Source organism: Sinocyclocheilus anshuiensis, unplaced genomic scaffold, assembly GCF_001515605.1.
Source record: "Sinocyclocheilus anshuiensis isolate Anshui unplaced genomic scaffold, SAMN03320099.WGS_v1.1 scaffold758, whole genome shotgun sequence".
NCBI classification, from domain to species: Eukaryota; Metazoa; Chordata; class Actinopteri; order Cypriniformes; family Cyprinidae; genus Sinocyclocheilus; species Sinocyclocheilus anshuiensis.
Window position 1 is genome coordinate 2,863,291 of NW_015548126.1, and position 14,440 is coordinate 2,877,730.

The 14,440-nt window shown below is 35.6% G+C and overlaps 1 protein-coding gene across 3 annotated transcripts in view; it reads right to left on the bottom strand.

Moving 5' to 3' along the window:
* b3glcta (beta 3-glucosyltransferase a) overlaps positions 1–14,440 on the bottom strand; it is a 95,698-nt gene that overhangs the window by 70,036 nt on the left and 11,222 nt on the right. For all 3 annotated transcript variants that reach the window (XM_016507820.1, XM_016507818.1, XM_016507819.1), the window contains one exon: positions 7,341–7,387. In XM_016507820.1, the coding sequence (XP_016363306.1) occupies positions 7,341–7,387 (47 nt within the window). The remainder of the gene's footprint in view (positions 1–7,340; positions 7,388–14,440) is intronic.

Below are 14,440 nucleotides of genomic sequence, written 5' to 3' on the forward strand. Positions count from 1 at the left end.
CGGTAATAGTGGGACTGTTAAACATTAACGTTAGGCGCTATCAATTTAGTTTTTCTGACGCATAACACCGTGTTGAAGTGTCCGTCTCGCCCGCTGCAAACGAGCAGTCTTTCTGCAGACAAAGCTGGCATAACGCGGAACATTTACCAGTCATTTTATTGACGTTATCTAATGCAAAACTCTGAAATTAGAGCGCGTTTAAAAGCTAACATTCGCCATAGGCTTAGTGTGAACTTCGTAATCTGTACGTTGCGCCATAGGCTTAAGTGTGAACTGCGTAATCTGTATGTTGCTTGTTCTCAGCGCTGAATATCATGTCTGTTATGTCGTGATATCTGTGTCAAGACACAAACGCGCTACCATCAAGTTTTTCTTATGACAATTACGTTTATGCAAGCATCGTGAAAGTGAGTTAAAGGTACGTTAAACTGTAAATCCGTCAGTCTTTCAATTTCCTTCAGTGCCCACTGGCAGAGCATGCAGGTACTTTAGCTTGAAACCAGTCTTTATCAATTCATATGGCATGCTATTTTGGGTTAAATAATGTCCTAAATATTTATAGATATACAATGTTTTAATGGAGAAATATGTCTGAATCTATCTGTATTTTCTTTTCACATTATAAATAATAAATTAATAGTAAGATAAATTCTTAACACGTTAACTTATTCTAATGTGGTACACTGTTCATTTTAAGATGCCTTATTACTCATGTTACTAATTAAAATTATACAAATGTATTTAATAATCAGATTAAATAAATACTTAAATTGTTTCAGGCCTCCATGTGAATATTGCACAGTTTCATTTCATTGACCCTAGAATGAAGTATGTAAAAAAAATAAAATAAGTTTACGATTTGACACCCGTATTATAGACCGTTCTCAGCATACTCAAAATTAGGGGTAATCACAATTATTTTACCATATTTACAGTCCTAATGTAAATTTAAATTACTGAAATAAGTGTTTTTGTTTTTTATCCTTTTTCAATAGAATTGGCCCAGACTTCTGCAGTGTCAAGTGAAGGAAGCTCCTCTCATAAGATTGCAAACTGGGAGTCTGATGACACTGAGTGTGAGTGATGGAAGCCCTTCAAGAAAAGAGCAGAATGCTGAAGATGACGCCAGAATTGTGAGTCTGTGTCATTTATATGTTATTCTATGTGCAGTACAAATTTAAAACACACAAATGAATATGAAAAATTAAAGTTTAACTGGGCAGCCACACAATATCTGCTTATGTTCACACCTGGAATTTACTAATTATTAATTTAAGATATCAAACTGCAAAAAGATAAATGGTTAGTTGACCCAAAAATGAAAAATTGTCATTATTTCTCACTCTCTGTCATTCCAAACCTGCAAGACTTGCATTAATTTTCAAAACACAAATGAAGACAATGTCCTTCCATCAACAACCTACACAACTACCACTTTGATACTTCAAGAAGTTCATAAAGAGATCATAACACTAATCCAAATGAATCGAGCGGTTTATTTCAAATTTTCTGAAGGGACTCGATCGCTTTACAATGAACAGAGAAAAAAAAAATCCATAGAAGCTTATAATACGTGTATCTGGCAACACGACTGAGGCAGAGCCGCGTCCTCAATCACAACTCCCTCAAGGGACGAGACCATGTAACCTTTTCACGATGATAATATATATATATATTTTTTTTTTAAACCCTCATGACTTGCTGAAATACTTCTGCGGCCGCCTCATCTACCTCAGCCATGCTGATCAGGACCTGTCCCAATGACCCTGATCGCGCCTGACCTGCCTTCCGTTTCCACTATACTCTCACACATACATACATTCTTCTCTAACATACACATATTTTCTTCAGACATACATACATTCTATATATATATATATATGTGTATGTGTAAGGAGAATGTATGTGTGTGAGAGTAGAAATGTATGCATGCGAATGGAGAATGTAAGTGTGTGAAAGCAAAAATATATGTATGTGAAAGAAGAATGTAAGTGTGTGAAAGCAAAAATATATGTATGTGAAAGAAGAATGTAAGTGTGTGAAAGCAAAAATATATGTATGTGAAAGAAGAATGTAAGTGTGTGAAAGCAAAAATATATGTATGTGAAAGAAGAATGTAAGTGTGTGAAAGCAAAAATATATGTATGTGAAAGAAGAATGTAAGTGTGTGAAAGCAAAAATATATGTATGTGAAAGGAGAATGTAAGTGTGTGAGAGTGCCAGAATGAATTATGGCTTGTACGGCCCCTCATATAAAGACAGTATTTTTTTATATTTGTTTAATGCCATTTTTTTATGACTGAAGGCCATTACCGATACCAATACTACTGAATCTGATGTCTCTAGGTAATTGTTTTCCCCCTAATATTTACCCATTGACTAGCCATTCAACATTACAGCATAATTGAGAGCTATCAATTTTAACATTTATTAGATTACTTAAATATACATAAATTCAATACAATTATCAAAAACAAAATTTTAAATTAAATATAGATGAATCCTTAAAACTATAAAAGTTCTTGATTTTCACTTTTCTTTTGTTCTTTGATTACCAGACATCACAGCAGCTGGGTTATTAGGTTATTTGACTGCCATTTCTTTAAGAGCTACTGAACGTGACGTAGATCTGACACATCGTATTTTGTCACAAGTACTTCAGGTCTGAAAGTCTCTACTAATGAGCTGACAAGTTGAATCTATGTCAAACACTCTTCTAAAAGTAAAAAAATAAAAATACTAAATAAGCAATTATAAAAACTAGAAATTCAATTCATTTTAAGAATAAATTAATAAAAAAAAAACATTACAAAGAAGAAAAACAACAAAACATTATTTAACTTTAGAGACCTGAGGAAGGGTTTATTTTTCCTGCAAACACAAACAAAATGATAGTCCAAGACAAAACCGAGAAGGAATGAAAGACAAACTCTACCCACCAACATGTGGTACACTGGGGACATCAGAGACAAAAGCAATGCACCCAGAAGAGAATGGCTGCATGTGGGCAGTGCGAAGAATATCAAATAAAAAACACAAGACACATGTGGGACTCATAAAATGTGTTTCCTTGCTTTACAAGGTCATACAAGAAAATCATAAATTCAACAGATTGTGGCATCTCAGGGCTGCCGGGAGCCTGTTTTGCTGCTGATACAGCATTCAATGAACCAATTACTTTTCAATGGCAGAGTCAGAATTAACTTCCCATCCTGTCCCATCCACACCCTATAGTTTAAGCAATTGTTGTCACAAAGCTCACTGGAAAAAACAGTTTCTCTCCATTGATGCCTGATCTGAGCAACGGGTCTCAAGATAATTCCTTATGATGGCCGTTTCTCATCTTTCTGTAGGAAAGGAACCATGCAAGCCCAGAAAAGCGCCGTTCCTTCACCATTCCCATTGCTTCCAAGTATGTCAAAAATGCTCTTCTGCGGGATTCGGAGAGATCATCAGAAAGGACAGTTCAGCACAGATGGCGAAGCCCAGAACTGCCAGTGCAAGCATGCCAAGATTGCAAGCAGCAGCAAGTAGCTTGAGTGACATTTGCCAGCTGGCTCTCGATATCCTTCAGCTAAACCAGCACTGACAGGACTGAACCTGTTTGAAGAGGTAAAAATGAATCACCAGTCGTTTCACATGGGCAAGGCTGCTTGAAATTACAGGGCCAAGCTTAATTGGAGTTGGGTTTAATATGTGTGCTCGTCTTCCAAGAGCAATTCAATCAAGGGAATCTTCTGAAACATCCTTGATTGGACCCACCTTTCATTTTTTTTCATACGCAGGCCAAGGTTGGTTCGCTCTCTCGGTTCTCGTGATATATGGGAGAGTATTCCAGCACACACCAGTGACCTGTCGAGTCTCATTTGCCCTCTGTTCCCTGAGTCATTGAGATTCCGAGTCCAGCGCCGTTTCTCGAGCTGCATGACCAATGCGGCTGGTTATTGAGAAAAAAGTTGACATCAAAGGTCATGCAAGAATGAAAAGTTGAAGATGAAAACTGCACCTTGGTATATCTTTTATGAGCTGTTTGTTGTGCTGTAAATCACATGACTTGCAGGTTTTTCTCCATATTTCAAGTCAAATTGTAATCCCTGACCTGTATCCAAGAGCAAGGACAAGTGTACGACACAACAACATTATTTGCATGCAACCACTGTCCTGTACAGACATAGTGTCACGTGAACTGCATAGGTATTATGAAGAAAACTTCAAAAAGAATAACTTTCATAAAGTAAAAAAGCACTTTTCCTGCAACCCAACACTAGGATGCCTTTATATTTAAAAAATGCATCTTCTTAACACATTGGTGACTCCTAACGCGAGAAAGAAAGTCGCAATAAACTGTATAAGACAGCAATTTCACTTTTAGCCTGACTTATTTTCTAACACATTCAATTTGCAACAGTGTCATTGAGATGACATGCCAAACCTGACTGCTATAATGCAATCATATCAATCATTCATTCATCCATCCATCAGGGAAAGTCATTAGCTAAAGCAGGAACTCCAACAAATGAGATACAACTTTTTGTTCAAAACATTCTACTGAATGTTGCTATGTTGAAACTATGACTATGTGGTGCTAATGGTGTCACATTTGTTTAACAGTAGTTAATAAAAGTAACAAAATTAAATAAATATGTATGAATATATTGTATTCATTATTATAATAATATATAAATTAATTAATTATTGTCTTAATTGTTATTTGATTTGGTAAAATGAAACAAACATACCTAAAAATGGAATCAATAACACAAAAATACTAAGATTGTCCATTTAACACAACTAAATATTTTTTTATTTGTATAAATGTTCAAATTGTATTTTTCTTAGAAATCCAAGAGCTTTCTGACAGCAATGCAACTACCACGTTCAAGGTCCAGAAAGGTAGTAAAGACATTGGTAAAATAGTCCACGTGACATCAGTGTTTCAACAGTAATGTTATAAAGCTATGAAAATACTTTTTGTGTGCAAAGAAACAAAAATAACTTTACTCAACAATTTCTTCTCTTTCGTGTCAATTTCTGCCGTGCATAAAACAATCTTTGTAAACATGTCTGAATATTTCGACAGAGAGGATGACTTGCAATATTTTTGCCCGGCCTTACTTATTCAAACCAGAACATACAGATGATAAACTAAGTGAGATGGACTTTCTACATCAGAACGCCAGCTCCTGCGTCAGTAGCACCACAAGCATTCGTTGTAGTCCTCACGTGAACGCGTGCCGAAGACTGACATGGAAGAGAAGAAATCGTTGAATAAAGTCATTGTTTTTGTCTTCTTTGCGCACAAAAAGTATTTTTGTAGCTTCATAAAATTGCAGTTGAACCACTGATGTCACATGGACTATTTTAACGATGTCCTTACTATCTTTCTGGGCCTTGAAAGTGGTAGTTGTGTCGCTGTCTATACACGGTCAGAAAGCTCTCAAGTCAAGTCAAGTCTGCTTTATTGTCAATTCTTCCACATGTATAGCACATACACACAGAGAATTGAAATTGGAGAGAAGCCGCAGCGTGTGAACGCGCCGCCATCTTGAGTACTCGGATTTCATCTAAAAATATGTTAATTTGTGCTCTGAAGATGAACGAAGGTCTTACGGGTTTGGAATGACATGAGGGTGAGCAATTAATGACAGAATTTTCATTTTTGGGTGAACTATCCCTTTAACGTTAATCTAGCATAACTAATACATTTATTTATATTTTAAAAGTGTTAAAATGAACTAATCTATATAATCATATCTCCTGAATGAGAACAGGCAGCACAGAATGAGATGACCGAGCCAGTTACACACAAAACATACTCTTGCGTTCAGAAACAGGCGGAAAGTCTGCAATGGAATAAAACAGAATCGACAAAGATGAACAGCTTGAAACTTCACACACAGTCATAAAAATTCAACGTATTTTCCAAGATGCTACAGAACGAATGCTCAACTAACCTTCATGATTCTTATTTTCAACGAAAATAAATCACAACCCCTGACCTCCCTTTTTTTTTTTTTTTAAATCTCTCTCTAATCCTTTCTATGTCACTGAATTATTTCTTAGCATATATTGATTTATGCATTTAATTGTGATTTAATTAATGAATTTCAGCATCATGTAATTTATGTTCAAATCGACTGACAGCCCTAATCAAACACACACTGAAAAGGCAGAAAAAGAGAAACTTCAATGACAGCAGCAGCACCATTCATTTGGATCCTTGATTGCAACCAGTCAATCCTTTCACCTCATGAGCTCGAGGATGTGCTGTCTTTGAAGAGCATTGATTTAACAGTAGGAGGGCCTGAACAATTGTCCATCCTGTCATCCCACTGCTGTGCAAATCAAGAGAAGCTTCTCAACTATTTCATGTATTATTTCTTCTACTCTCCATCTGTCTGAAAGGACCTAGTGGGAACTGTTCATTAAAATGGTACTGATACAAAGTATAGGAATGGTTATCCTTTATTTACATTCAATCGACCATGAATGCGTCAGCATTTCAGCTGTGAAGGCCCCTGTCAAAGTCTCTTATAGTTATACACACTCAATGCAATGCTTATTGCAAGACAATGACACAAGCACACAGCCTCTCAATTTGAAGATAGATGTGTTACCAAATAAGCAACAAGTACTGATTAAAATGCAGAGATTAAATTAACTCAGGAATGCACTTCTTGGCAACTAATGATAACCGCTAATAAACAGTAGGCTATGTTGTGGGAGATAACTGATCAATTAAATTTTTGCCTTGTGAAATTTTTACAACCTGTTCAACTCCAGAAACTGGACATTACAATGCATATAGATGATTTGAGCAATGCATAACTACTGCTTTTTAGATGGTTTTATAATTTGCTTCAGGCTGTTTCAGTAGAGCATAGAGCAACAGTAGCATGAGTCCAATGAATCTTGACATTTTCATCATGCAATATGTATATGGGTGCGTCTTCCAACATGGTTGTTTGAATGAAAAGCTAGACACTGCAACAGTTAGGGTTACACAACTGTTGCAAAACAAACAACATGCCAGAAACATATTAATTAATCACTGCAATAACGATACAATCCTAGAATTTCATCCTTCAGTATTTGCTTATTTAAATCCAAATAGCAACTTTTTTCCTCCAGGCAAGTGTATATTACATATATTAGGGGTGTAATGGTAAGCTTGCATTCATAGCGCTGGATAAACAAAACTTGTACAAGAGGTGATGGGTCGGTCATGAGGCAAGCATACCAAAAAAAAAAAAAAAGGACGGGATATTACAGATCTACAATTTAAAATCAATGTGCAGTCATACTCTGATACACAACAGTAAACATGCGTCAGCCCTTACCTTTGTTGGACTCTCCACATCATTTCCCTTTGCAGTGATGAGGGGCACTGGAGAAGAAATCAAACAGGAAACATCAGATCTCAACAATGAGGGCTCCATTAACATGCTGACAGAACTGTGAGTCTAAAAGCCCATGGTTTTCTAATGTAAATGTTACGTGCTTCTTTAAGAAGAGGGAGTTAAAAGCCAGCTGATTAAAGGAGAATCTCTTCTCCTTTAATCTGTACCAGCCGTTAGGGACTTCTGTCTGCAACACATGTATTTTGCAAAGTTTTTCATTACAGCAGGAGAAGCTTCTCTCAAATTGCATTTCCATTGATCCTGAGAAGAGAGTCGTTTTGCGAGGAGCCTAGAAATCGATATCGAGCGTCAAAACGGCAGTTGCAGAGATGACTTTTGGTGACAGTGAAATCATTGGGAGTGAGCTTCGGTTTCTGAGAATACGACAGCCATTAGGCTGTCCTTGGATCAGTTCGTAATTGCTCCTTTTACTTATCCGCTGCTCGGGTGACATTATAAGAGCAGAGCCGTGAAGGTGTGCATTAAAAATCCAGATTAACTCGTATGAAGGTTAAAAGGCATTTGCTTCTCGCTACTTCACAAGTCCATTCACAACCTGTGAAGTCTTCTTTTATATAACTCTTTAATGAGGCTGAGGTTTGCACCTCTGAGCCAATAGTTAGTTTGAATTTTATATTGCTTCTTTACCCCTGGCCCTCTATGCTTGCAACTAAATTATCCAGAGTCCAGAGACCAAAGAGTCCAGTTCTTTGTAGATAAAACTTAAAAAAAAAAAAAAAAACTCTTTTAGAAGCCTGCAGAAAAATTTCAGCATTATGTTTTTCATATAAACATACAAATGACAAATGAATCCAAAAGTATTGGCCTGGTGTTATGCTGAATACATTAAATATGCATAAACAAATGGCTCCGTGCTGAAAATGTCTGCTGGCTGTTTAAGCGAAAACATTTTTAAATTCATTAATGTGGACAGCGATGACAACTAATATCTAACACTTGTTAAAAGAAGATGACTGGTAAACATAGCCATAGAGATGCGATTAATCGCGATTAATCGTTTGACAGCACTAATTAAAATAGAATACAGTTATTTTAAATTGAAACAGTATTTAACAATTTCAAAGTTCTTACTGTATTTTTGATTAAATGAATGCAGTCTGGTGAGCATAAAAGACTTTTCAAAATATTAACCAACCCCAAACCTTTAAAGGGTTTCATATTTATTTCATATTAACACATATGTAAATATAAATACCTATTACATATATATTTCTAAATATACATGTATTTGTGGATATTTATATATACATATCAACACAGTACACACATATATATTATGTAAACACAAACTTTTATTTTGGATGTGATTAATCGAAAAAAAAAAAAAACTCTTTGAGAAGCCTGCAGAAAAATTTCAGCATTATGTTTTTCATATAAACATACAAATGGTAACAAAATCCAAAAGTATTGGCCTGGTGTTATGCTGAATACATTAAATATGCATAAACAAATGGCTCCGTGCTGAAAATGTCTGCTGGCTGTTTAAGCGAAAACATTTTTAAATTCATTAATGTGGACAGCGATGACAACTAATATCTAACACTTGTTAAAAGAAGATGACTGGTAAACATAGCCATAGAGAAAAGTGTAAAGAAATCTAGATTTGGCAGCATTAAAATTCCAAGTGAACTTCAAGATGAGGAAACATTGAGCAATATCACAAACGAGGGGAATCAAAAGGTCATGTGTAAATGTAACATGATTATGTGAGCTCATTAGACTCAAAGAGCACGAGTGGCTCTGAGGATCTAATTAGTCATGTGGGCATGAAAATAATGTTGCTGAACAAATGATATTAATAACATTGTATAGGTGCGTATTTGTCTTTTTATTTTATATTTAATGTCACACTGTTTGCACACACAGCTTTACTGCCAAGCGAGTTCAGGGAATAATCCAATATGCTCACCTAAACTTTTCTCCTTTTCACGGGCCATTGAAAAGGCCAAATTAATTTAGTTAATCAGTTTGTTTGGATGCTAAATGTGAATGAACAGAGCTTAAAAATATCTATTAAAGTCACTGTGCAGCACTTTAGGTTAAATTTGTAACAAAATATTTATTTTTTTACATGCAATACAGTATCCATTTTTTGTATAGTGTATATGTATCTTGTCTATTATAATATTAGCAATTTTATGCATGTTTAAATTGCAATAATTATTTTCATTTGTTGTCATATACCATTCAAATGTCTGGGGATAGTACTTTTTTAAAAGAAATTAATCATTTTATTCATCAAGGCTACATTAAATTGATCAAAAGTAAGTATTTTTAAAACTATTAAGTTATTTTGAAAAAATTGAAAATGGTATCCACAAAAACTTACATAAACATTAACACGTTTATTAAAAATAATAATAATGCATGTTTCTTGAGCACCAAATCAATATATTAGAATGATATCTGAAGGATCATGACACTGAAGACCAGAGAAATGACTGCTGAAAATTCAGCTTTACCATCACAATAATAAATTACATTTTTAAATATATTAAAATTAGTGCTGTCAAACGATTAATCGCATCCAAAATAACAAACTTTTATTTTGGATGTGATTAATCGCTTTTACAGCCATTAATAATAAATAACCCATGGTTGGATGGATTTGCTCTGCCCTGAACATCATTGCTGCTCTTTTTCCACTGTGGCTGAATCATAAAGGGCCATGGCATTTTCAGCATATCAGTGGGCAGGATGAGTCGAGGCCAGAGACGATATATAGGTCTGCTGTTGCTGTCAGATAATTCCCCCAACAGTTCTACCCAAGCAGCGGGTTGTTTACAGCTGACGAATGCACACCGCTACTGACTATCATCAGGATAGCTTCTCTAATGTGCTCTGCTCTCACAGCGTCAAGAGCTCACAATTTCACCTCAAATCTAATATTCTGTATTAGTGTTCCGACAGGATCGCGAAAGTAAAGCAATACGGGAGACTCATAATACTACATCTCCCCGAGCGTGCCATTAAAACGATTGTAAAACGCAAGAAATATGTTTTATATAAAAAGCTGAGCGCATTCACCAGCATTCCGTTTCATTCAGCCAACACATCTTAAAGAGAAAAAGAACCATTAAGCATAGATCCATCTTGAGTTCTAAATAAATAATTCCACATAAATAAGAGAAACTGTAGAGTGAGAAAATAGGTTTCAACAAAGAAAAATCGCTTCCTTCAGTAGCAAGACAGGCGCTACATTCTCACATGGATTCAAAGAGTCTGTCAGGGTGGATTAAATATGCAACATTTGGCTTCCTTCAGGAATGCATCCAAGTTCACTCCTCGTTCTCTGACATCTGTCGCAAACTTTCAATCTTTTCATGCCGGTCCCCTGAGGATGTTAGGGCGAGATAGACACACACAACGGCCATTTACCAGCTCTCTGAGCACTACTTACACGTGGCCGCCGAGACTGCATCACTATATAGCGCCCTCCTTGCTTTTGACAACCGCTGGCTATATTCTTGATAAAATACTGTAAGAAAATCATTTGCCTGAACTGACATCTGCGCACGATTTTTTCAGATGTCTCCCAGACAAATGCAAAGAACAGATGCTCTTTCAGATAAAGCAGAACAACAAAGAAAAATGAGGGAAATTAGAAACTTTGGATGAAAGTTTTACTTGGGTAATCAAAGGGTTTTCAAAGTTTGTTAGGACGAATGGATGCACAGTTCCTGGGAACAAATACGGATACTTCCCTGCTACACAGTATTTAAAAAGTAGTACGTCAAATCAGCAGGATGCCTAAATGCTCAGTATTCATCATATAAAGCAAACAATAACCAAATTACTTGCTGCATTCGTTGAGATTTTGAGGATAATTATTAAAAAATAAAATTGAGGTTGATACGTACTGTAAAAAATGACTGTGATTTTAATGGTAAAAGACTGTAAAAATACTACAGTAAAAACCTAATGGTTAACGGTAAGTTCCCCTACTATATATGGTGAAAAACTGTATTGGACATTACCATGTAATTTTACGATAGTTTAGTCTACAGTTTTTGGAAGTGAAAAAGAACATATAATTTACAGTGAATAACCATAAATTAACATTCCCAGAATTCCCTGCATTACATTTCACATTTGATATTTTTTCATTGAAATAACTGTTTCTTCTTAGTTTTTTCTTATCACTTTAGAATAGGGTTGTATGTGTTACATCTAATGTTGTTAAATTAATGTTTATTGCATTATTTCAGTTTCATGCGTGTTACCATGATGGTGTTTAGCATTTGTGTAAATGACACTGTGCCCCTTCTGGGCAATTCCACCGTTACGGACGTGACATTTGCAGTCAAAACCTGAAATATAAATTCTCATAAATTATATTAATTACCAATATATTGAACCATCTCTTTATATTTTTCTAAACCCCTTAAAATAGAGTCCAGACATCAGAAAAGTATCAGTCTATAAACCTGTTTTATATTTTAAATGAAAGAAAAACACATGCGTTACGGACGTGACAAAAAAAGACACGAGTTTCTGGGAGACAACATATTTTGTAGACTTTCCACGATTTACAATGCACAAACCAGAAGCAACAATATCTGCCGAACGGAGAAGGGTTGGCTATTTACAAAGCATAAAATATACATTTTGTTTAAATTTTCGTTTTTGTTTTTCACAGGAAAAATCAATGTTACAGATGTGACATCTCTCCATTACAGACGTGACCATTCTTAAAGTGGAATTTATCTGACTATGAAAACGCCTATAAAAATGCTTTAAAAACTTTAATAGAGACGTCTAGTGGGTATTTAATAGGGCTGCCCCCGACTAAAGATTTTTCTAGTTAACTAGTCGTTCGTTTAAGCCATTAGGCTATTCAACTAATAGCGCATTTATATTAAATCAATAGGCCTACTAATCCATAATGAGCTTCAATATATTCCGCGCTCAAGCACACGTATAAAGTTTGCCATAAAGCACAGGCAAAAGTATCCTAATGATTATTAATGTATAGAAAAAGGAGACATTTTAATTATTTATTAATAAACTAATGTTTTCTTGTCGCTGCAAGATGAAATGCACAGTGCTGACTCTCATCTCCACAGTAGCCTGGACGCGCCTTTAGAGAGAAATGCAACCTTCATACATAATCAGGGAGTATTTAATTTTGTTTTTAATTGGTTCGTTTAAAAGTAGACATTTCAACCTTTGTATAGATATATTTCTCTATGCGAGACACACATGCCGAGTTTTGGTTCTTTTTGGAGATGCGATTCAGTTCACACAGAGACAGAGACGGCAGAAAGCGCATCCTGTTTGTTTTCGTTATTTTACAAAAGCACAACATTTTGTTGTTATTATGAATTTACATAAATAAAATCAGTTTTGAATTGATTTTAAGTTGTTTCATTATCAGGATATCAGGATTATCATCGGCGCTCCAATTCGTTGATCATAGTTGTTGATCAAGATTAAACGGATGCCGCTGAACAAAATGGTTTTAAATGGCTTGCTTATGCATTAAATAACTTTTGTAAAGTTACAAAACAGGTTAAGTAAAATATTCTAAATACAAATATTTATAAAATAGACTGCGAAGACTGCAGATTCACGTTTTGCATCTGCATAACAAAGTGAATTATTTTACTATACAATGATATGAAAAAAAAAATGAGACAAAAAAAAATAAAATAAATGATAACCCCAAAGCATGCGCAAATCTTGCACTCTGCATGCATGCATCGCAGATAGCGACAAGAGTTCTTTGAAACACATAAAATGTTTAAACAAGATAATATTGACAATGAATGACATTTAAAATAGTTTTGGCGACTTGTCCTTCAGTCCGTCTGTGCATTTCTGACCCGCACAGCAAATGTAATCTTAGGCTAAATCTTTGCAATGTTCTCGTTGAGAATGCAATTTCTAAAATGTTAGAATGAATTAATTTCTATAATGCTATTATACAGAAAGCCTGAAACAGATCACAGCAGTATAGACCTACACAGTAGGCTATCAGTCATCAGCAACGTGGTAAACATGCGTATACTTAAGATTTAATATGAAGCGTCCATAACGCATTATATGGTTGATAAGAGCAAAGAATAGAGATGAGCTGTTGATCATAATTAGCATGGTCATAAGTTGGCTTTGCACAGAAAGTAGGGGTCGACCGATTATCGGCGCCGATATTAAGCATTTTTATGATTATCGGTCATTTTTAAAACCGATTCGCCGATAAAATAACTTAATTTTGAAACGCGCTATTTGGCTCTGATGCAGCCTGTCTGAACTCACCGCTCTGTGGCCTAAAGCAGTCTCCGCCCACCGCTCATCTGATTTGTTGGGAGTCATGAGTCCGACCAATCAATGCGGAATTCACTCTCACTCCAAAAGCGCTTGCTAACTGGAGCTGCTTCAGTGATCACCATCACCAGTCTCTCAAATGTAAGGCAGCAGCAGACGTTGCTTAAGCTGCAATAAATCACAATCCACTAACGTTGCACTGAAGTTGCAAAACACCTCAATATTATCTATGATTTTCGCGATGCGGAAAACGCGGACGGAATCACGGATCTGTAAATATTAAGCCGCAAAAATACTATTTAATTATGGATCCAGCATGTTCTGCGTGTCTGTGTATGTAAATGGCGCAGACGCGCGGTGTTGTTTCCTACACATACAAAGTGTGCGACGCTCGCGGTGATTTCAGCTTGTCTTATCACTACATGAGAACATAAATACATGAACAACATCTCCAGAACTGCCCTGACTCCCTCTAAGAGTCACTTCATGAGCATTTGACAGTTTCATTGGAGTAAAACTATCTTCATATCATTTACATAGACCTACAGAAACAAGTTCCTCATGGCAACCCGTCAAAATATAAATTCGGGTTAGCTTAATGAAATTATCAGAAATATATTACTGTTGTGCAGTATGATGTAAATACTACTCAGGGATCAAAGTTTTAAACTTTCCGTCGCTACGATGGATTTCCGTCAATTGGAAAAAATGAGGGGAAAAGAAACATGTAGCACATTGTTGTTGTTCTGCCG